At 44.5% G+C, this 25682-nt stretch overlaps 1 protein-coding gene across 1 annotated transcript; it reads right to left on the bottom strand.

Annotated features, from left to right (window-relative positions):
• Nucleotides 1-20303: 20303 nt before the first annotated feature.
• LOC143793810 (germ cell nuclear acidic protein-like) lies at nt 20304-24815 on the bottom strand. Its single transcript, XM_077280788.1, has 12 exons — nt 24692-24815; nt 24192-24279; nt 23761-23806; nt 23609-23673; nt 22809-22854; nt 22568-22712; nt 21965-22094; nt 21614-21821; nt 21253-21341; nt 20890-20950; nt 20638-20737; nt 20304-20468 (listed from the first exon to the last, which is right to left on the bottom strand). The coding sequence occupies exons 1-9, from the start codon at nt 24767-24769 to the stop codon at nt 21257-21259; spliced, it is 891 nt and encodes a 296-aa protein (XP_077136903.1). The 5' UTR covers nt 24770-24815; the 3' UTR covers nt 20304-20468; nt 20638-20737; nt 20890-20950; nt 21253-21256.
• Between the last annotated feature and the right edge of the window lie 867 nt (nt 24816-25682).

A 25682-nucleotide genomic window follows, 5' to 3' on the forward strand; every position in this document is an offset into this window, starting at 1 on the left:
CCTCACTGAATTCGGTTTTCTTTAATAGGAGGATGAGGTTCGGCAGGTCCACAGGTGAATGGTGGGCCGTATTCTCTCCTGTCAGGCTTCAGGCCTGTTTGCAGGCCTCAGATTTCCAGCGGGCCTAGAGTGTAAATATGCGGTCAATATGATCAATCAATGACTCTAGGGTCCAGAGGCAGACGTGCGTTGCCTCTAGGTGTATGGATGAGTCCACAACACCTTCGGATTGATTCGATTGCAACATCTATCAGTGGAGCACAAGGAGAGTGTGTCCTGCTCCTTCTGATGCTAGCCACGCCCCCCTACATTGTTGTGTTTTTGTGAATTTTACAAATGCAGCAATAACAAATATATGTTTTTTTTATATATTTTTCTTCATTATTTTTAATGGAGGAAAAAGGAAGGTTTTAAACTTTTCTAGATTTTTTCATGTTAAAAAAATTCCTCTTTTCATTATATTTGTTATTGTCTCATGACAAGTACAGGGGTGTTCAGCAGACTCCCGGCCATAATGGCAACCCATCGGCGCATAATGGCCTGCATTAAATGCTGCTATCACAGATTGACAACGGCATATTGCTGTATGAGGCAGATGATGGCTGAATCTTGTTGATTGTGAGCCCTCGCGGGCAGGGTCCTCTCTCCTCCTGTAACAGTCATGACTTGTATTAAGATTACTGTACTTGTTTTTTATTATGTATTGTATGAAAGAATTAATATATTTATTTTTTTATATTTATCTCAGAAAAATGTGAAAGAAAAAACAAGACAATCTGTGACTACTAATGTTCAAATGTCCAACACCACATCCATTGCTGAACAGCTTTGAAAAAACAGATATAGAGATTTTCCGGGAAACTGCATCTGATAATGTTGTCAGCCCAGGAAGGTGCAGATATTCTCCTCTTTCTTCCAGGATAGCCATGCCTCGTGCCTGTATAGAAGCGATAAGGCGCCTTTCTCATTAATCTGCAAACAATTGTAAGATATCTTTTTTTAAAAATATATACTGGTTGTCAAGCGTAACAAACTAAAGCAAAAGTCACTTTAACATATTTTTAGACAACAGCTGAGGTTTAACCCCTTTAGCCCCGGTGTAACAGGCCAGATTAACCCCCCCCGCCCAGAATATACCCGGTGTAACAGGCCAGATTAACCCCCCCGCCCAGAATATAACCGGTGTAAGAGGCCAGATTAACCCCCCACCCAGAATATACCCGGTGTTAAAGTGGCCTAGGCCAGATTATACCCCCGGGTATATTCTGGCCTAGCCCAAACTATACACCGGGGTATAAATTGGACTAGTCCAGTTTATACCCCTCTGGGCCAGATTATACCCCGGGTATATACTGGCCTAGCCCAAACTATACCCCGGGGTACAAATTGGACTAGTCCAGTTTATACCCCTCCAGGTCAGAATATACCCCAGCTACTGTAGATCAGATTTTTAAGGCTTTTGAGTACCATTGAGTGACATTCTTAATAACGGGGCCCCAGGCAGCACACATGGGCCCCAGGCAGCACACAGGGGCCCCAGGAAGCGCACGGGGCCCCAGGAAGCGCACGGGGCCACAGGTAGCACACAGGGGCCACAGGCAGCACACAGGGGCCCCAGGCAGTGCACAGGACCCCAGGCAGCCCACAGGGGCCTGAGGCAGCCCACAGGAGCCTCAGGCAGCCCACAGCGCCCCATGCAGCCCACAGGGCTCCAGGCAGCGCACAGGGTGCCAGGCAGCAAACAGGGGCTCCAGGCAGTGCAAAGGGGCCCAAAACAGCGCACAAGGGCCCCAAGACAACGCACAAGGGCCCCAGGCAACGTACAGAGTCCCAGGCAACGTACAGAGTCCCAGGCAGTGCACAGGGCCTCAGACAGAACACGGCCCCATGCAGCCCACAGGGCTCCAGGCAGCGCATGGGGACCCAGGCAGCAAACAGTGGCCCCAGGCAGCGCACAGGGCTCCAGGCAGGGCACAGGGCCCCAGACAGAACACAGGGCCCCATGCAGCGCACAGGGCCCCAGGCAGCAAACAGGGCCCCAGGCAGCGCACAGGGACGTATGCAGCACACGAGGCCCCAGGCAGCCCACAGGGCTCCAGGCAGCCCACGGGGCTCCAGGCAGCGCATGGGGCCCCAGGCAGCAAACAAGGGCCCCAGGCAGTGCACAGGGCTCCAGTCATTGCAAAGGGGCCCAAGGCAGCACATAGGTGCCCCAGGCAGCGCACAGGGACCAGTGCACTGCCTGGGACACCTGTGTGCTGCCTGGGGCCCTGTGCGCTGCCTGGAACCCATGTGTGCTGCCTGGGATTTCGTGTGCTGCATGGGTCCCTGTGCGATGCCTGGGGCCCCTGTGTTCTGCCTGGGGCCCTATGCGCTGCATGGGGCCCTGTGTTCTGTCTGGGGCCCTGTGCACTGCCTGGGGCACTGTGTACTGCCTGGGTCCCCTCTATGCTGCCTGTTGCCCTGTGCGCTGCCTAGGGCCCCGTGCACTTCCTGTGGCCCCTGTGCTCTTTTTGGGGCCCCTCTGTGCTGCCTGGGGCCCCTCTATGCTGCCTGTTGTCTTGTGCGCTGCCTGGGGCCCCTGTGCTCTTCCTGGGGCCCCTCTGTGCTGCCTGGGGCCACTCTGTGCTGCCTGTTGTCTTGTGCGCTGCCTGGGGCCCCTGTGCTCTTCCTGGGGCACCTCTGTGCTGCCTGTTGCCCTGGGCGCTGCCTGGGGCCCCTGTGCTCTTCCTGGGTCCCCTCTGTGCTGTCTGGGGCCCTGGGCGCTGCCTGGGTCCCCTCTGTGCTGCCTGGGGCCCTGTGTGCTGCCTTGGGCCCCTGTGCGCTGCCTGAGGTCCCTGTGCGCTGCCTGGAGCCCTGTGGGCTGCCTGGGGCCCCTGTGGGCTGCCTGGGACCCTGTGTTCTGCCAGGGACCCCGTGTGCTGCCTGAGGCCCCTGTGTTCTGCCAGGGACCCCGTGTACTGCCTGAGTCCCCTCTGTGCTGCCTGTTGTCTTGTGCGCTGCCTGGGGCCCCTGTGCTCTTCCTGTGGCCCCTCTGTGCTGCCTGTTGCCTTGGGCGCTGCCTGGGGCCCCTGTGCTCTTCCTGGGGCCCCTCTGTGCTGCCTGGGGCCCCTCTGTGCTGCCTGTTGTCTTGTGCGCTGCCTGGGGCCCCTGTGCTCTTTCTGGGGCCCCTCTGTGCTGCCTGTTGCCCTGGGCGCTGCCTGGGGCCCCTGTGCTCTTCCTGGGGCCCCTCTGTGCTGCCTGGGGCCCCTCTGTGCTGCCTGGGGCCCTGTGTGCTGCCTTGGGCCCCTGTGCGCTGCCTGAGGTCCCTGTGTGCTGCCTGGAGCCCTGTGGGCTGCCTGGGGCCCCTGTGCGCTGCCTGGGACCTTGTGCGCTGCCTTGTTCCCTGTGCGCTGCCTGGGGCCCCGTTTGCTGCCTGGAGCTCCGTTATTGATTATATCACCCGGGGTATAGTTTGGGCTAGGCCAGAATATACCCGGGGTATAATCTGGCCCAGAGGGGTATAAACTGGACTAGTCCAATTTATACCCCGGGGTATAGTTTGGGCTAGGCCAGAATATACCCGGGGTATAATCTGGCCTAGGCCATTTTAACTCCGGTGTAACAGGCCAGATTAACCCCCCCACCCAGAATATACCCGGGGTTAAAGTGGCCTAGGCCAGATTATACCCCGGGTATATTCTGGCCTAGCCCAAACTATACCCCGGGGTATAAATTGGACTAGCCAAGTTTATACCCCTCTGAGCCAGATTATACCCCAGGTATATTCTGGCCTAGCCCAAACTATACCCCGGGTGATATAATCAATAACGGAGCTCCAGGCAGCGCACAGGGCCCCAGGCAGCACACAGGGGCCTCAGGCAGCACACGGGGTCCCTGGCAGAACACAGGGCCCCAGGCAGCACACAGGGGCCCCCAATTTAACCCCGGGTATATTCTGGGCGGGGGGTTAATCTGGCCTGTTACACCGGGCTATTTTCCATTTTTGCGTTTCTGTTTTTTGCTCCTCTTGTTCCCAGAGCCATAACTTTTTTATTTTTCCATCAGTATGACCATGTGAGGGCTTGTTTTTTTGTGCGACGAGTTGTTCTTTTGAACAACACCTTTTGATCTTACCATAAAATGTACTGGAAAACAAAAAAATAAATTCCAAGTGTGGTGAAATTGCAAAAAAAGGGCAATTCCACAACTGTTTTTTGGTTTTGTTTTTTTACCATGCTCTCTAAATGTTAAACTGACCTGCCATTATGAGTATCAATGTCAGTACAAGTTAGTTGATCCAAACATGTATAGGTTTTTTTTTTATTTAAGTAGTAAAAAAAATCCAAAGTTTGTTAAAAAAAAAAAAAAAAATTGCACCATTTTCCGAAAAACGTAGCGTCTAGATTTTTCGGGATCAGAGGCTGGGTGAGGGCTTATTGTTTGTGTGCCGAGCTGACATTTTTATTAATACCATTTTGTTGTAGATACGATGTTTTGATCGCCTGTTATTGCAAATGTAGCGGCGACCAAAAAAACATTTTCACTATCTTCAATAGTCTCCATGGGAGACTAGAAGCTCCGATCATCTGAATGGTCACTTGCTATGAGCGCCGACCACTGATTTGACATGTGTGGGGCAAAGATGTGTGCTCAGCGTCAGAGCCCACATGAAAGGGGGAGAATCGACATGTGGCCTACATGTACGGCGCATGTCGTAAAAGGGTTAAATGTACATGAAATTATAACAATATTGGATCATAAATTGAATACAGAAAATGGACAATTTGTAAATTGGGAAAATGAAGTTGCCAATATTGGTGTTATAATAGAAAAATGCAATACCAACCATAAGAGTATGATGAGTGTATTCAAAATAGATCTATGTAACATGTAATGTTTGAGGGACTTACCTCGTCCATCAGAAAGTGTGCTGGCAATTCTTCTGCATCACCAGCCTGATAAACTTCATCGCCTTTTTCCTTTGTCAACAACTAGAATTCAAAAATTCTACAGCAAACGAAAAGGTCAAACGTAATAATCCATCCCTGGTGAAATAGGCCCAGGGCACATGAACAGATTATTACATCTGATGTCAGCAAGGGGTTAATATTTTTTCTTGTGAATATTTTTATTTTGTAAATCAATAGTTCACATGAAAATATGAAACTTTGTATTATATTTTATCAGAGAAAACGGCTTCTTTCTCCTCCAGGACTTAATATTCATCTTCAAAATTCTCAATTACTGGGTAAAATCTGTATTCAGTGAAGGCAGATTTTTTATTTCCTGAGATAGGAGATGGCATTTACTACAGATAAGTTTCTGTGTAGATGGGTGGAGGATGGAAGAGGAAAGAGCTAGAGGTAGAGGTCCTCTCTTTGACATAAAATCTTGTATAACAACTGTTATTACTAATGATGAGCGAGTATACTCGTTACTCGAGATTTCTCGAGCATGCTTGGATGATCTCCGAGTATTTGCATGTGCTTGGAGATTTAGTTTCTGTCGCCATAGCTGCATGATTTGTGGCTGCTAGCCAGCCTGAGTACTTGTGGGGATTGCCTGTTTATTACTTGCTCATCACTAGTCATTACCTAACTCAGTAATGTAACAATCTGTCTACACTGAATAAAGCTTTTACCCTGGAATTGAGAATTTTGAAAATGAATGATCATTCCATTACATTACCATTTTTAATGGGGTTGCCAAAGACCAACCAAATGCAAGTTGCAGGTAAATCCAGCAGTCCCATTGAGAATTACTGAAGCACAGGAGCACATGTTCGGCCTCCTCTCAATTCAGAACCGCATTCTCTGGGTTGGTGGGGCTTCCAGCACTTTGATTCTCAGCGACCAGGAAGTTAGCACTTATCCTGGGGGTAGGGGTTTAAGGGAACCTGTCACCCCCCCAGGCATTTGTAACTAAAAGAGCCGCCTTGTGCAGCACTGATGCTGCATTCTGACAAGGTGGCTCTTTTAGTTCGGGTCCCTGACACTGCTGAAAGAATCGTTTTTGAAATTTGTCCCTCATACCGTGAAATCGCCACGGGCAGGTCTTTCCTGGTTAATCCAGACGCCTCACAACCGTCAATCATGGCCTCTGCGTGCCTGGCACCGCCTCCTCTTCCTTCATTAGCTTCCCCGGCGCCTGCGCTGTAAGTTCGAAGGGCAGCGCAACTGCGCATGCCCGAAAAAAAAAAAACAGCTCAGGCGCCGGGGATGCTAATGAAGGAAGAGGAGGCGGCGCTCAGCGTGCAGAGGCCGTGATTGACGGCTACGAGGTGTCTGGATTAGCCAGGAAAGCCCTGCCTGCCTGGCAATTTCACGGTATGAGGGGCAAATTTCAAAAACGATTCTTTCAGCAGTGCCAGGGACCCGAACTAAAAGAGCCAGAATGCAGCATCAGTGCTGCACAAAGTGGCTCTTTTAGTTACAAACGCCTGGAAGGGGGGGGGGCAGGTTCCCTTTAAGCTCTAATCTTGGTGCATAATGTTTAAAGGAAATGTATCATCAGAAAATGTATACAATCAGACTTGCATTATCCAAAAATATAATATACATATGTGTGTGTGTGTGTGTGTATATACACTGCTCAAAAAAATACAGGGCACACTAAAATACCACATCCTAGATATCTCTGAATGAAATATTCCAGTTGCAAATTTATAGTAATTGCATTGTGGAATATGTTGAGAACAATAAAACATTACAATGATCTATGTAAATCAAAATGAATATCCCATGTAGGTCTGGATTTGGAATGATACTCAAAATCAAAGTGGAAAATCAAATTACAGTCTGATCCAACTTCAGTGGAAATGCCTCATGACAAGGAAAAGATGCTCAGTTTTGTGTGTGGCCTCCATGTGCCTGTATGACCTCTCTACTGTACAATGCTTGGGCATGTTCCTGATGAGGAGGCGGATGGTCTCCTAAGGGATCTCCTCCCAGACCTGGACTAAAGCATCCGCCAACTCCTGAACAGTCTATGGTGCTACGTGACGTTGGTGGATGGAGCGAGACATGATGTCCCAGATGTGCTCAATCGGATTCAGGTCTGGGGAACGGGCGGGCCTGTCCATACCTTCATTGCCTTCATCTTGCAGGAACTGCTGACACACTCCAGCCACATGAGGTCTGGCATTGTCCTGCATTAGGAGGAACCCAGGGCCAACCGCACCAGCATATGGTCTCACAAGGGGTCTGAGGATCTCATCTCGGTACCTAATGGCAGTCAGGTTACCTCTGGCGAGCACATGGAGGACTTTGCGGCCCTCCAAAGAAATGCCACCCCACACCATTACTAACCCACGGCCAAACCGGTCATGCTGAAGGATGTTGCAGGCAGCAGATCGCTCTCCACGGCATCTGCAGACTCTGTCACGTCTGTCACATATGCTCAATGTGAACCTGCTTTCATCTGTGAAGAGCACAGGGCGCCAGTGGCGAATTTGCCAATCCTGGTGTTCTGTTGCAAATGCCAAGTGTCCTGAACGCTGTTGGGCTGTGAGCACAACCACCATCTGTGGGACTCAGACCATCCTCATGGAGTTGGTTTCTAACCATTTGTGCAGACACATGCACATTTCTGGCCTGCTGGAGGTCATTTTGCAGTGCTCTGGCAGTGCTCCTCCTGGTCCTCCTTGCACAAAGGCGGAGGTAGCGGTCCTGCTGCTGGGTTGTTGCCCTGCTACGGCCCCCTCCACGTCTCCTGCTGCACTGGCCTGTGTCTTGGTAGAGCCTCCAGCCTCTAGACACTACGCTGACAGACACAGCAAACCTTGCCACAGCTCACATTGATGTGCCATCCTGGATGAGCTGCACTACCTGTGCCACTTGTGTGGGTTGTAGAGTCCATCTCATGCTACCACGAGTGTGAAAGCACAACCAACATTCATAAGTGACCAAAACATCAGCCAGAAAGCATTGGTATGGAGATGTGGTCTGTGGTACCCACCTGCAAAACCACTCCTTTATTGAGGGTGTCTAGATAATTGCCAATAATTTCCATCTGTTGTCTATTCCATCTGCACAACAGCGTGTTGTACAATAACAAATTGTATTGTGGTACCGTGTTAGCCAGAAAAATCGATGTGAATATTTTTCTGCACAATGATGACAGAAGTATTCTAGGAGTGATACCTTTATTGGCTAACCAGAAAATAATATGTTTGCAAGCTTTCAGAGCACAGTGGCTCCTTCTTCAGACAAGATTACAAATACACAACAGCATGTGAAATTGATTGTCAATCAGTGTTGCTTCCTAAGTGGACAGTTTGATTTCACAGAAGTTTGATTTACTTGGAGTTATATTCTGTTGTTTAAATGTTCCCTTTATTTTTTTGAGCAGTGTATACAGTGCCTTGTGAAAGTATTCGGCCCCCTGGAACTTTTCAACCTTTTCCCACATATCATGCTTCAAACACAAAGATACCAAATGTTCATTTTTGGTGAAGAATCAACAACAAGTGGAACATAATTGTGAAGTTGAACGAAATGTATTGGTTGTTTTACATTTTTCTGGAAATACAAAAACTGGAAAGTGGGGCGTGCAATATTATTCGGCCCCTTTACTTTCAGCGCAGCAAACTCACTCCAGAATTTCATTGTGGATCTCTGAATGATCCAATATTGTCCTAAATGCCTAATGATGATAAATAAAATCCACCTGTGTGTAATCAAGTCTCCGTATAATTGCACCTGCTCTGTGATAGTCTTAGGGTATGTGTCCACGTTCAGGATTGCATCAGGATTTGGTCAGGATTTTTCATCAGTATTTGTAAGCCAAAACCAGGAGTGGGTGATAAATGCAAAAGTGGTGCATATGTTTCTGTTATACTTTTCCTCTAATTGTTCCACTCCTGGTTTTGGCTTACAAATACTGATGAAAAATCCTGACCAAATCCTGATGCAATCCTGAACGTGGACTCATACCCTTAGGGTTCTGTTTGAAGCACAGAAAGCATCATGAAGACCAAGGAACACAACAGGCAGGTCCGTGATACTGTTGTGTAGACGTTTAAAGTCGGATTTGGATACAAAATGATGTACAAAACTTTAAACATCTCAAGGAGCACTGTGCAAGTGATCATATTGAAATTGAAGGAGTATCTACCACTGGAAATCTACCAAGACCCGGCCGTCCGTCAAAAAAATAAAAAAAATATAAAAGTTTAAATCACCCCCCTTTCGCCCCATTCAAAACAAATCGCTAAAAAAAAAAAATTAAACCTATACATATTTGGTATCGCCACATTCAGAATCGCCCGATCTATCAATAAAAAAAAAGCATTAACCTGATCGCTAAACAGCGTAGCGATAAAAAAATTTGAAACGCCAGAATTATGTTTTTTTTGGTCGCCGCGACATTGCATTAAATTGCAATAACAGGCGATCAAAAGAACGTATCTGCACAGAAATGGTATAATTAAAAACGCCAGCTTGGCACACAAGAAATAAGCCCTCAACCGACCCCAGTTTATGAAAATGGAGATGCTACGGGTATCAGAATATGGCACTTTTTTTTTTTTTTTTAGCAAAGTTTGGAATTTTTTTTCACCACTTAGATAATAATTAACCTAGTCATGTTAGGTGTCTATGAACTCGTAATGACCTGGAGAATCATAATGGCAGTGTGGGATTGCACTTTTGTTGCAATTTCACCGCACTTGGAATTTTTTTCCCCGCTTTCTAGTACACGACATGCTAAAACCAAGGATGTCGCTCAAAAGTACAACAGTTTATTCTCAGCAAGGAAAGGAAAGTTTAGGACCTGTTATACGAGAGATGCCCTAATGTGGCTACCAAGTACACATGAATTGGTCAATTTATGGCTAAACGCTCTCATTTTTTCATATTTCTAGTGCAGTAATGTAGTTCAATTTTCATGTTTGCATGTTTTAGCGTCGCAGTGTGCTGCCTTATTTATTTGACTGTATACGAGTTGGTGACTCTAGGTTCAGCACCTGTTCACACTTATTCTATGTTTGGAAGAGACGGTCGGTTTTTTGAAATTTAAATTTCCTCAAGGGGGATACATTTATTAAAAACATACTATGCGCATCCGAGACACCCTTGCCAAAAAATCGACTGTCTGTAGCAGCACAGAACACATGAACCCTGGTGATCTAGTGGTGGAGAATGAGGAGACATTGCTGAAGGCCTCATTACAAACCTAGGCCCAATGTAAAGGATTGTGTCTCCTACACTTGTAATGCCCATACACTTAAGGCCCCGTCTCACTTAGCGACGCTAAAGCGATCCCGACAACGATACAACCTGTCAGGGATCGTTGCTGCGTCGCTATGTGGTCGCTGGTGAGATGTCAAACAGTGAGATCTTCCCAGCGATCGCTGCTGCGATCTCACTGTTTGACATCTCACCAGCGACCTGTAGCGACCTGTACAACAATGTCACATGGGAGCTATTATGACGATTCAGTGTCTGAGTCGTCAACGAGGTCGTTGTTAAGGTGTCAAACAAAGCAATGTGTGCTACCCAGCGGGACCTCAATGATCAAAAAACGGTCCAGGCCATTCCGACACGACCAGCGATCTCACAGCAGGGGCCTGGTCGCTGCTACGTGTCACACATAGCGAGATCGCTACTGAGGTCGCTGTTGCGTCACAAAACTTGTGACTCAGCAGCGATCTCGCTAGCGATCTCGCTACGTGAGACGGGGCCTTAAGTGTCTCTGGCCAGACAAACATTTCCCCAGGGGGGATACACTGACTAAAAACATACTATGGGCATCCGAGACACCCTTGCCAAAAAAATTGACTGTCTGTAGCAGCACAGAACACGTGAACCCTGGTGGTCTAGTGGTGGAGAATGAGGAGACATTGCTGAAGGCCTCATTAAAACCTAGGCCTAATGTAAAGGATTGTGTCTGCTACACTTGTAATGCCCATACACGAAGTGCCTAGGGGCTGACAAACATTTTCCCAAGGGAAATACATTGATTAAAAACATACTATGGGCAACCGAGACACCCTTGCCAAAAAATTAACTGTCTGTAGCAGAACAGAACACGTGAACTCTGGTGATCTAGTGGTGGAGAATGAAGAGACATTGCTGAAGGCCTCATTAAAACCTAGGCCCGGCCCAATGTAAAGGATTGTGTCCCTACACTTGTAATGCCCATACACTAAGTACCTATGGGCTGACAAACATTTCCCCAAGGGGGATACATTTATTAAAAACATACTATGGGCATCCGAGACACCCTTGCCAAAAAATTGACTGCCTGTAACGGCCCAGAGGCCGATAAGCCTGGTGATCTAGTGGTGGACAATGAAGAGACATAAAGCTGAATCATTATAAAATTAGACAAGGAAATAAAAAATGTGAATCCACCGATGAAAGTAAATAACAAAAGGGAGGGGCAAACACAGGTTCATAGATTTGAAGCCTGAATGTGCCAGAGATTGGGAAAATGGAAAATATAAGAATACAGAGGATAACTAGACTTACATCTTTTTTTTTATGTGGGAGTGACATTTGTTTTAGTTTCCAATTAGTTACGGGCATAATGTTTACACCCTTGCAAAAAAAAATTGTGCCTTTGGCATCACGGAATCCGTTCACTCTGGTGCTCTTCTGGTTATGGATGATGAGGAGGAGTATAACAACAAACAGACCAAATCTGGAAGTGTATAGCCATGTATGGTTGTGAAGAGGTGCACGAGAATACAACTCACCAAAAGAGAGAATGTATTTGAGGTTATGTTTCGCTGTTTTCACTTGGTGGTGTACAGAAGTCTTTCCCAATCCAGCCCTTGTTCATTTTTATAAGAGTCAGCCTGTCAGCATTTTCGGTTGACAGGCGGATGCGCTTATCTGTTATAACTCCACTAGCGGCACTGAAAACCTGCTCTGACAGAATTCTAGCAGCAGGGCAGGTCAGGACCTCCAAGGCGCTGAGAGACAGTTCATGCAACATGTCCAGCTTGGATACCCAATAATTAAAAGGCACAGAGGAATCCCAGAGGATGTTTGTACGATCTGCAAGGTACTCCCTCAGCATCTTCCCAAACATTGCACTTCTTGTGACAGCACCCCTTGCCTCTGTGCCAGCACGATGGGAGGGTCTGAGAAAACTGTCTCAGAACTTTGCCATTGTTCCCCTGCCTCAGCTGGATTGTACTTCTGTCTCTTCCGCTTGGACTCCTTGGTTGTACAACAAACTATTTTTCTAAGTAATTCGGCTACAAGGGCCCTCTGGTACTGAAACATTTTGGTACACATCTCTGCCTCCGGCAGAAGAGATTGAAAGTTCTCCTTGTAGCGTGGGTCTAGAATTGTCACCAACCAGTAATGAGTGTCATCCAAAATTTTTATAATGCGAGGGTCACGTGAAACGCAGCGCAACATAAAGTCAGCCATTCGTGCCAGACTGCTAACAGGCAAGACTTCCATGTCCTCACCAACAGGACGACTGACCATGCTGTCCTCATCCTCCTCCCTGTCCTCAGGCCATCCCTGCTGAACAGACAGTATGACAGCTGTGTTTGTAGTACCGTCTATATCACATGAAAGTAACTCCTGTTCTTCCTCCTCCTCATTAACTACCAATCCATGTTGAGAAGACATGAGGCTGGGCTGAATGTAATCCCCCTGTATGGTTCCTTGCTCCATGTCCTCATGCTCTGCCTGCAATGCATCCTCTTTAATTGTGAGCAGAGAGTTTTTAAGAATGAGAAGCTGGATGGTGATGCTAATTATAACGTCATCTCCGCTCACCATCTTGGTGCAGTCCTCAAAGTTTTGGAGGATGGTACATATGTCGGATATCCATGTCCACTCCTGAGGTCTTACGTGTGGAGTGTGAACTGAATATCGACGGCATTGTTGATGTTGGTAGTCAACAACTGCCCTCTTGCACACAGATCCTTTCCAACATATGCAGCATAGAGTTCCAGCGCGTGGGGACATCACACAACAGCCGGTGAGCTGGAAGCTGCAAACGCTGCTGAAGCATGGCAAGGGCGGCTGAAGCTGTAGCTGACTTTCTAAAATGGGCAGACAGACGGCGAACTTTCACTAGCAGATCCGGCAGCTCCGGGTAGCTTTTCAGAAAACGTTGAACCACGAGGTTAAGCACATGGGCCAAGCAAGGTATGTGTGTGAGCTCACCTTGCCTCAGAGCCGCCACCAGGTTACAGCCATTGTCACACACGACCATGCATGGCTGTAGGTTCAGCGTTGTCATCCAAACATCTGACTGCTCTTTCAGCGCTGTCCACAACTCCTCTGCATTTTTCGGTTTGTCACCTATGCAGATTAGCTTCAGCACAGCCTGTTCCTGCTTGGCTGAGTCAGTGCTGCAGTGCTTCCAGCTTCTGAGTGATGTGTTGATTGCAGAGATGGAGGATGAAGAGGAGAAGGAGGAGGTGCAGGAGCTGTAGACTGTGGAGGCAACCCTGATTGACATAGGGCCAGCAATCCTCGGCGTGGGGAGGATGTGTTCCATCCCAAGGTCTGACTGGGTCCCGGCTTCCACTATGTTAACCCAGTGTACCGTCAGTGAGCTGTACTGTCCCTGCCCACATGCACTTGTCCATGTGTCCGTGGTTAGGTGGACTTTCCCTGTAACAGCATTGTTGAGGGCACGGGTAATGTGGGACACATGCTGGTATAATGCCGGAATGGCACCATGGGAGAAATAGTGGCGACTGGGGACCGAGTACCTCGGGACAGCCGCCGCCATCAGGTTGCGGAAAGCTTCCGTCTCAATGAGCCTAAAAGGCAGCATTTCTAGCGCAAGCAGAAGAGAAATATAAGAATTTAGGACTGTTGGCTGGGTATTTCCGCTTGCATTCCAAAGACTGGGGTATAGACAAATGAAGGCTGTGCTGGGACAAGGACGTGGATGGGCTTGATAATGGTGGTGCTTGACTGTGGGCCACAACAGGTGTAAGGCTAGAGGCATCTTCACATGCACGGTGGACTGGGCATTGGCTTCTACACAAAACAGTGGAAGAACCAGTGGTATCACCTGCAGACAGTGGTCCTGGAGCTTGGGGTTGGCCCACAAAGTCGGGTGCTTTGCTGACATGTGCCTGATCATGCTGGTGGTGGTCACGCTGGTTGTTTGCTACCGCTACTGATGCGGGCATTGCAGTTGCTGCAAATGGCCTGTCTGGGGTTATCGGCAGAGTCTTTAAAAAATAACCAGACTCGGGAAGAACCAACAGTTGGAATTGCAACTTTCCTCATGTTGGTGTTACAGGGAACGGATGCACGCCTTCTGTCTGTGGCCACCACACTGCTTCCTGCCTGTTGGGGTGATATGCCTCCTTCCCCATGTGTGCTGCTGCCCTCGGTCTGTATGTCCTCCTGCCAGGTTGGGTCAGTCACATAGTCATCCACCACCTCGTCTTCCTCCTCTTCCTGACTTTCTGGCAATTGTGTCCCATCATCATCCACCTCTTCTGACACTTTCCCACCATTGCCTTCGTGTGACCAGGGTTGGTCAAAGCTTTGGGCATCTCTACATGCGATCTAATCTGTCCCCACTTCAAGTTGACCGTCCGAGAGTTTGGAATCTTGAAATGGAAAACTGAATAGCTCTTCAGAGTGTCCAAGTGTGGGATCAGTTATCTCAGGGAACTCGGCATGGTGAGAGGAAGGAGGATCAGGGTGAGGAATATCCAGGCCACACTCACGGCTACTCTGACTTGACTGTGCGGAAGATATGGTGGTGGTAGCTAAGTGACTGGAAGCACTATCCGCTATCCACCCAACAATCGTTTCACAGTGGTGTGCTGCGGTCCCCTAGAAACTGGGACAGGAAGGTCGAACTAGAAGATGCGGGTCTTTGTTGTTGCCCACTTTCACCTTGTCCATGGCCTCATCCTCTGCATGCACCATCAGCATCACGTCCACTTCCCCGTCTCTTGCCCCTTGCCTTGCCCATTTTAAATGGACTACTGCACTATTTCAAATGCTCAACACAAATGTATTGGTAGCAAAATAATATCTGATCAGTATGCCTGCAAAACTACGATTTTTTAAACCCAAACACCAGGCAGGCCTCAGCCTGACATAACAGACTGTATTCAATTTTTGGGGGCTTTTTTGTGAAGCTAATTTATGCTAAATAGTGCTGTATATAATTAGAGTATCACACAGCAAAAAAAGTGGTACACCGGCCTACAATGCCCAAACTTGGAGCACGCAGATATATGAGGGCTGTCACGGAAATACCACACTGGCAAATATGTGGCCCTTTTATTTTTTTTAAGCTAAATACTGCTGTATATAATTAGAGTAACAGACAGCAAAAAAGTGGTACACCGGCCTACAATGCCCAAACTTGGAGCACGCAGATATATGAGGGCTGTTACGGAAATACCACACTGGCAAAAATGTCGCCCTTTTATATTTTTTTAAGCTAAATAGTGCTGTATATAATTTCAGTATCAAACAGCAAAAGAAATGGTACACCGGCCTACAATGCCCAAACTTCGAGCACGCAGATATGAGGCCTGTCACGGAAATACCACACTGGCAAAAATGTGGCCTTTTTATATTTTTTAAAGCTAAATAGTGCTGTATATAATTAGAGTAACAGACAGTAAAAAAAGTGGTACACCGGCCTACAATGCCCAAACTTGGAGCACGCAGATATATGAGGGCTGTCACGGAAATACCACACTGGCAAAAATGTGGCCTTTTTACATATTTTTTAGCTAAATAGTGCTGTATATAATTAGAATATCAAACAGCAAAAAAAATGGTACACCGGCCTACAATGCCCAAACTTTGAGCACGCAGATATGAGGCCTGTCACGGAAATACCACACTGGCAAAAATGTGGCCTTTTTATATTTTTTTATGCTAAATAGTGCTGAATATAATTAGAGTATCAGACAGCAAAAAAGTGGTCCACTGGCCTATAATGACCAAACTAGGAGCACGCAGATATATGAGGGCTGTCATGGAAATACCACACTGGCAAATATGTGGCCTTTTTATTTTTTTATGCTAAATAGTGCTGTATATAATTAGAGTAACTGACAGCAAAAAAAGTGGTACACCGGCCTGCAATGACCAAACTTAGAACATGCAGATATATGAGGGCTGTCACGGAAATACCACACTGCCAAATATGTGGCCTTTTTATATTTTTTTTATGCTAAATAGTGTGGTATATGATTAGCGTGACAGACAGCAAAAACGGTGGGAAAATGATCTAAAATGCCAAAACTTGGAGCAGATATACGAGGCCTTTTTTGGTGAATTTAAAACACCAAAAAAAATAAAAAGGGGGCACAAGGCTAGCACACACAACTATGCTGCGTATGCCTGACAAACTATGATTTTTAAACAGGCCTCAGTCTGACAGAACACACTGTATATTTTTTTTGGGGGGGTGAATTTTTGGGAACAAAAACAAATGCAACTAGGTATATAGTAAAGAAGCTGCAGCAGCAGCAGACAGTTATGGAGCTTTGGGAGGTTTGCAGTGGGAGCAATATCGGGACCCACGAATTAGCCCTAAAAAGGACTGTTGGTTTCTCAGGAGTTGATGTACAATAACAAATTGTATTGTGGTACCGTGTTAGCCAGAAAAATCGATGTGAATACTTTTCTGCCCAATGATGACAGAAGTATTCTAGGAGTGATACCTTTTTGGCTAACAAACATATTATTTTCTGGTTAGCCAATAAAGATATCACTCCTAGAATACTTCTGTCATCATTGGGCAGAAAAGTATTCACATCGATTTCTCAGGAGTTGTGATTTTAGTGATTTTAGGATTTGCAGGCCTACACTAACTATAAAAACCACGATTCTGACCCTATCTTGGCAGCAGCTCTCCCTACTCTTGCTAAATCCAGAGCAGAATGCGGCGAGCAGGGCGGCGCCAGGTCTCTTATACTCGGGATGATGCTGTGCGGCCAAGCCAATCACTGCACGACCACAACAAAGATGGCTGCGGCGTTTCATTGCCTGGCAGACAATCCCTGCAGCGTGATTGGGTCTCTAAAGTCCACCAAAAATTTTGCGTGGAGACACCAGTTACCGCCGAATAATCCCGGAAATGCACGATGCTCGCCGAGTACACCGCGCATAGTGATACTCGGGCGAGTAATGAGCAGTGGCGAGCACGTTCGCTCATCACTACACTTATCCCTATTTTAAAATGCAGCAGCAGTTCAGATGTCTGACCGCTGCTCCATTCATTTTCTTTGGGGCTTCCAGAAAAAAACAAGAGCAGCGCTCGCAGCCACAGAGTGAATGAATGGATCAGTGGTCAAGTCGGACATACCACTCCAGTCTAATGGGGATAAAAGTTCCATATTCTGCCAACTGGGCCCCAACAGTCAGACCCCATCACCACCACCAATCAATATGTTATCACTAATCCTGTGGAGAGGTGATAACTTTTTTCACAGGAGAACCCCTGTAAGTGCATCTCTGACATTTTGATCCGTGTCTAATCTCTAATGAAAATAAAGAATCTTCTCCTAATTAATATCAGAGAGAGCAAATGACCACCATACACAACACAAACCACTATACCAAGACCAATAATACCACATACAGGGAAGAAATGCCACCACACCATGAACAGATCACAAGGTGACTGAATAATACTATGTAATACCAGCATATAGGCAGCAAATAATACCACATACTAGGATAAATACAGCCACACCATAACTAGACTACAAATTCCACCACACAGTGACTGAATAATACCACATACAGGGGATAAATACCACCATACCGTGACCAGAACACAAATTACCACCACATAGTGACCAACTAATACCACATATAGGGGATAAATACCACCACACTGTTACCAGACCACATATTACCATCACATAGTGACTGAATACTACAATGCTGATCATGAATACAAACCACGATACTAACAACACTGATATTACCACCAGCGACATTATACATAAGAGCTCTGTATATACTGTCAGTGTACATCTAATACAGTGATCACCAGTGACATTATACACAAGAGCTCTGTATATAGTGTCAGTGTACAGGTAATACAGTGCTCACCAGTGACATTATACACAGGAGCTCTGTATATAGTGTCAGTGTACAGGTAATACAGGGATCACCAGTGACATGCACAAGAGCTCTGTATATACTGTAGTGTCAGTGTACAGGTAATACAGTGATCATCGGTGACATTATGCACAGGAACTCTGTACACAGTATATAGTGTATAGTGTGCGTGTACATGTAATACACTGACTCATCGGTGACGTCTCTAGTTGAAGTCCTTCGCTTTTCTTGTTCAGCCAGGCCAGACCGCCATCACTTCTTCCAGCCAGGACTCATCTCTGCAAAAAATAACACACATTCATCAATTGCTGATCGCTTCCAGAGCACATTCCCCACTTTTTCCCCGACTTCTACACTACGTCAGATGAAGAAAACGACGTAGTGCCATCCTGTACATAAGAGGACCCCCATTTTGTTCCCTCCATGAAAAACTGTTTCCTAAAAAGTAAATTATATTACAGTAGTAATAATGTCCCTAATTGGACTCTAAAGAAATGATCTTCCCCACTTGTCACCATAAACTAATACAGCATGTTTCTCATTCTGGCCCCCAAACAGTAATTAAGTCCTTCATCCTGGACCCCTTTATTTAGTAATCTCGCCCAGCCTGGTCCCCTTTATTTTATAATATGCGCCAGCCTGCCCCCCTATGTCCCTTGTGCAGCCTTGCTCACAGATATCCATCCTTCCCCCAGCTATCCATACTGGCCCCCATATGTCCCTTGTCCTGCCCCCCCATATATCCATCCTGGTCCATTGTCTGGGCCTCACCTCCGATTATTCCATCCTGGCTCCCCCCATATATCCATCCTGATCCCACTTATGTATGCATCCCGGCTCTCCATATATAACTATCCTGGCTACCCATTTATAACTATCCTGGCCCCGCATATATACCCATCCTGGCTCCCCAATATATATCCATCCTGGCCCAGAGAGAGACAGGCAGACAGACAAGAGATTCAGACAGACAAAGATAAACAGACAGAGACACAGACAGACAGAGTGACATATACAGACAGAGAGAAAGAAGTTTCCTCTTATCTTCCTGTGCTCCCGGCGGTGGCGTTCTCCTCCTCCTCTCTGCAGGTCGGTGCACACATATTAAAATGGTCGCCGACCTAGCAGAGGCCCAGTGGCTGATGAGCGCCCATCGCATGAGGTGCATGACACTTACGTCATACACCAGTGACGATGGGCGCACAATTGACAGCTACTATCGGGACGCACGCTGAAGCGGTTCAGGTAGTGAACGCGCCCATGCCCCTGCACTTTCTCTGTCTGCACTTTTAGAAGGCACATGCCTCTAAAAACTGCAGATTTTTTTCTTCTTCTTCTACTTCTTCTGCTCCTCTCCTGCCCCCAGAGACAAGGCCCACCGGGGATTTCCCCGATACCCCGCCAGGCCAGTCCGACCCTGTTCTTGAATGTGGTTTTGGGCACCTTGAGGGGTGCAGTTTTTAGAATGGTGTCACTTTTGGGTATTTTCAGTTATATTGACAGCCTAACTCACTTCAAATGTGAGGTGGTCCCTAAAAAAAAGGTTTTGTAAAGTTTGTTGGAAAAATGAGAAATCGCTGGTCAACTTTTAACCCTTATAATGACCTAACAAAAAAAATTGTGTTTCCAAAATTGTGCTGATATAAAGTTGACATGTGGGAAATGTTATTTATTAACTATGTTGTGTGACATAACTCCCTGATTTAAGGGTACAAAAATTAAAAGTTTTAAAAATGCAAAAACTTCTAATTTTTGCCAAATTTCCTTTTTTTCAAAAATAAATTTGTTATATTGAAGAAATTTTACTACTAACATGAAGTACAATATGTCACGAAGAAACAATCTCAGAACCAGTGGGATAGGTTGAAGCGTTCTAGAGCTATAACCTCATAAAATTACACTGTTCAATTGTAAAAATTGGCTTAGTCATTAAGTACCAAATTGGCTCTGTCACTAAGGGGTTAAGGTATCTTAGGAACACACTTGGTTAGGGATATGTTATGCAACTCATCAAGTTTGGATGGTGTTTCTGGTTATTCTGAAATGTATTTTAAAAATGCATATTTGTTTATACTGTATAATTATAAATATAGTCCAACTATCAAATGTTAGAACTAGACAACATTGATTGTGATATGTTTAGCAAAAGCCTTCGATTTGTAGAACAAAAGTTCGAAGCTATAAGGATCTAAGATATTCATTTTTGAATGGTTTTTATATTTAACCCAGAATGGGAAAAAAAACAAAAAACAAAGCAATATATGACTACTATTGTCCATCTAATGCTGGGTCGTCACCGCTTTGAAACATAAACGTGAAGAATGTCTTGGTCAAGGAAACTATCTGATAATGTTCTCAGCGTAGGCCGGTGCAGATATTCGCCTCTTTTCTCCAGAACAACCATGCGTCGTGCTTGTATAGAAGTGATAAGGCGCATTTCTCATTAATCTGAAAACAATTTAAAAAACATTTTTATAAAATTGAAAACATATACTTGTTATCAAATGTAGCAAACTAAAGCAAAGGTAACTTTATTATTTTATTGCTGTCTATCACCTCACTAGTTCACATGGACATGAAATTATAACAATATTGTATTATACACAGAAATATTTACCTGGAAAATTCATGTTTGAAGCTTTGTGTGAATCAGAATTGGTGGATTCTGAATGTTTGCTTGCCATTACTTGTGATGAAGACATTCACTCGTTGTCTTTCTACACGGTGAAAACAAAGGCAAAATAAACAAAGGTATTTAAACTTTAAATAATATAAGGCAATAAGAGACTAAATTAGATACTCAGGATTCTCAATATTTTTACAATAACGTTTTATTGATTGCTGACAATAGTGGATGATTCTTTCTTACCTCCATCACAGGTAGATGAGGTGCCGATATTTACATACGTGTCAATGATCAAATAGTGAACCTGAAAATATAAAACAAAAGTTACATTCAGCTAAACTTGAAATTAAAGGAGATTTGCAAAAGCATTCTAGATATGATGGGAATTGCCAATCATTACATATCCAGCAAGTCATGGAAAATGTATCCAGTATTTATCTGGTAACCTATGAGGATGGAATCTGAGTGTTTGCTGCTAATTGCTGGTGCTGGTGGTGAACACAGATACTCATTGTGTTATTACTCGGGCAAAAATATATAAAGGTATCTGAACTTTAAATTATAATGAAGCATAGTTACAAACTAAATATTCTGGAGAATAGTTACATGTTTAGCTGGTGGACAGTTGAAGTAATCGGCATCCACAGTGACGGCAATAACATTTATTCAGAGCTATCTGTCGAAAACGGCCGAATCTACAAAGAGAGGAGGAATATTGGTTACCAGACTGGAGTGAATGTTGGTTAATACCATGGGTAACAATAAAAAGAACAAATTGAAACCGATATATTAAAAACTGACCCCAGCACAGAAAATATAATATGTAATATCCTAATCCCTACAGCCCCCAGACGTCGGTCCGCTCTGATAGTAGTAAAGTACTAAAACCTTATACCAACAGAACCGGACTGACTTCTCTTCACAGCGATTGTGTTTCATGACACGATGAATCATACAATCTACTTACTTGTTATCACACAGGGAACATTGGTATTTGTAATTATAGTTGATGGTATAACTGTGATACATCGTCACTTCTGGCAGCTCAGGGTGGATATCATTTACCCTTCTTGTGTAAGCCTGCCATAATGGGCCATGGTTGTCTCTGTCTTCACCATCGATTATCCAGCAGGCAGCATGGCACATCTCGTGCACAAGCACGGATCGTAGTCGCTCTAAAATAAGAGTTTATACAGACATGAGAAAATCTAAGTACACCCTGCTTGATATAAGATGTATTACATTGCAAGTAGCAGCTTTGTGCCCTGCATACAGGTTGTCTTATGAAGCCGCAGGATGGACGTGACATGAAACCTACCTGCAGAATCACAGACTTTATCAGAAAGCTCAATAACTGAGAAACGTTGGTTGTTCTGCTCTATGTGACGGCATTGACCGGATGCTTTCGTCAGCCTCTTATTCCACACAATGTCCATTTTCTCAGGGAGCTAGAATAGAGGAAACAATTTCCATTAAACCTGGAAACTCTTTGACCCCAATCTAACAAACTAAATCTAATGCGTGATTTCCAGCACTGCTCTCCTTGTATGGAGCCTGGGGTCTATGGAGAAGTGCAAAATGAGAGAACAAAAATACACTTTTTCAAGATTGACCAGATGCCAACAAAATGTTTTTTTTTATATATAAATGTGAAAACCCTGTGACTGTCAAGCCAAAAGTTGCTTATTTCTTTGTCTCTGCATGGTAGCTCATGTAAGGTCTCCTCTCATCCCACAGATAAGAAGAGGGTGACATAATTTACCAAACTAAGGGACTTTTACCTGAGATATTCAATAGCTAAGTGTCAGAATCATGACAAAGGGGTTAGTATGCTCTTCAGAACGTCAGTCATAGAAATGACCGTTTGAAGGAGGAGATAATGGATAAGTCACGTGTCACCCAGATACAAATGCTAAGATACCTTATTCTCGAAGACTGTCGTGTTGTATAGATGGTACAGTCGCTCCACCAGTTCTTCCTTAGTTACCTGGAAGTGGGTAACGTAGATGGAAGTAGGAGAAATAATGTCTTCCAGGATATAGCCGGAGATGTTACATAGTTGTGTTCTGGGGAAGATAAGGAATCATATATGAATCCACGGGAAATATTTGTTACCGAGGTCTTGGTTTTATATAAAGATAGATGCGTCCGGCATAACTCACCTCTCCTCTGTAGTGGAGCTCTCCTCACAATCAGATGGTAAATCATCTGTACAGAAATATGAAAGAGTGAAAATGATTTTTATAAGGCTAAAATCAGACATGTTAGTATGCAGGTCTGTACTAGAGAGGGGTCTATAGATATGGAGTGTAGAGAGCTAATAAGACTATGAATATTGGATCAGACCACATCAATAGTATCAGCAAAAATATCAGTTATCCTGATAAAAAGCAAGTCCTCACACAGCTCCACAAACGGCAAAATAAAAATGTTACAGATCTCTGAAAATGGCGACACAAGCAAATATATTTAGTAACAATTTCAGAGAAAAATGTTAACACTTAGAAAAACTTTGCCAGTTTGGTATGGACATAATGATATTGACCTGGAAAATTATATTTTCACGTCAATTTTACTGTGCAATGAATGCCATAAAAATCAAAGCAAAATGCAAATCTGGAATTATGGCTTTTTTTTCACAATTTCCCCTCACTTGGAATTTTTCCTATTTTTCAGTGCATTATATGGTAATATGAATGTGGTCATTGAAAAGATCATCTCGTCACATTAAAAACAAGCCCTCATAGGGCAATGTGGTTGGAAACAAAAAACTTATGTCTCAAGGAAGAAGGAGAAAAATCACAAAAGCACAACGACTGACCATTTCCTAAGGGGTTAAAGGTACAGATACATCGATAATTTTAATTGTTAGATTTGGAAACTGATCTGTGACAATACAGAAAACACATTGTTCTTTCTACAACAATATAACCCTGGATTGTATCTAGAAATGATAACTTACTATTATATGTGGAAGATTCACCAGAATCGGAATCACCATCATCCACAATGATGTCATCATCGGAGCTGTGACATAAATGTAACAGAATATGAGTCACCATTAGTCATTATTCCCCATCAGGTATCTAGTAATGGAGGAGACGTGTGTCTTACCAGGTGGTACTGTCCGGAATATGATCTGAAGGTGGTGAAGTCAGATCTGTGGGGGAAACACAACATAAATCTCTTATTAGAATAGTGTAATAGCAATGACTGAGGCTCAACATCAAAGACATACACCGTAATATAGTATTCAGTGTACCCCTATATGTACATGGGGCAGGCAATCACATTCAGCTACAGTAACCTGCACTGTGCATGGCCACCATGAGAAGAAATCCCCATATCCCATTTCTGTCTGACTGTAATATGGCCGCAGGAATATTCCTGACCAAATGTTAAAAAGAAATGGCTAATATGAATTCATTACTGTAGACATGGAAAAGACTTAAATCCAAGCCCTGACCACAATGTGCACGTGTTCTGCACCCAATGACTATAACTCCTTAATATGTCAGGACCTTTACTGGATCGGAGCACAGTACCTGGTATACTCGGGGTCGAGCCCGAATTGAAGCCTCTGGTGTTATCCTGGCTTGGAGACCTCGGTATTGGCCTCTTTCGCGGATGAGACTGTAAAAAATAGCAAACATGTCAGATAGAATCTATAACCATGAAGATCTCTAATTTATCTTAGTCCATTTTCCAGTAAGATACAGTTAGACGCCTGTGTGAATGTGGTTACCATTGGGCTGCGCTTATTTCATGTGCAGAGTATAACGGGTATACGGGATACTTATGGTTAGGAAGTGGATAAGGTGGTGACATTTGCTTTTCTTCATGCAATATTATTATGTATCCTGTACATGGACATATTGTCACAAATACCACAACGGAGGGCGGTCTTTACTCTGCAAACATGATCCAAACTCCTCCCGCCATATTTCCTCTTTCTGGAGCTATATTTTTGGTCCAACCATCTTTTTCTGGGATTTTTTGTCTCAATTGTATTCTAATTATTTGAAAATCTAAAAGTGATGCTCACCTGATGGAAATCATCATCATCGCTGCTGTCCTCGGTGTCAGAGAGAACTTCAGTACGCCTTAAGCGCTTTTTTCTCATTATATTCGCAATAGTCACTCACAACGCTCCTCTCTCTACAAACGCCTACAAAAACCCTCAACGGAACTCTGGATGACTGGGTATTCTATATCATCCAGTCATTTGTGACATCAGCGGAATGCTGTGATTGTTTGTTGTCATTTTTTATAACTTTATTTAAATATACAAAACATACTGTACAAATACAAGAAAAGAAAGTAGACAAAAACAACAATCCGTCTAATTTCCCCACTGCTACCCATTTCCAAATGTTCAGATAATTTTTTTGTAACATTACACAATATAAAAAAATAAATAAAATAAACCCAACTGTTGTCTTGGTGGTTGTTTATCCCTCTTCCTTAAGTTTTAATGTTCTCCACTACATTTTCCATATTTTCTCCCAATTATAAAAATGTTCTGAAGAGGAAAGCCGCACCTTCTCATATTTTATAGCTGTCTTACATACAATGAATATGACATAATATTCAATGTTTTTCCTATCCGTTTCCTAACTAAATCCACTTTTGCTCTGTAAAGCCGGCTACTTAAGATCTTCTTCCTCATTTTATGTCTTTCATCCAGAGAACAGTTTACAATTGCTGACTAGACCAAAATGGAGATCTGATTGCCCAGTTCCCTTAAATATCTGCATACCCTGTGATAAATGTATTAAATCTACCCTTGTTTCTTACACAGTTTACAAGTATTGTCGGCGTACTTTTCCCTTTTGTGTAATATTTGGTTAAAATAATGTAATCAATGGATCAATTTATGATTTTATTGATTGGGATCCCAATTATGTTTTTATATACAGTGGGTATTTTGTGACAACCGTATTGCACTGTAATCTGTATTGTACTTCTGTCTTAAAGGGAATCTGTCACTATGTTTTGTTGCCGAATCTGAGAGCAGCATGTCAACATCCTGGTGT

This window comes from Ranitomeya variabilis, chromosome 1, assembly GCF_051348905.1.
Source record: "Ranitomeya variabilis isolate aRanVar5 chromosome 1, aRanVar5.hap1, whole genome shotgun sequence".
Classification (NCBI taxonomy): domain Eukaryota; kingdom Metazoa; phylum Chordata; class Amphibia; order Anura; family Dendrobatidae; genus Ranitomeya; species Ranitomeya variabilis.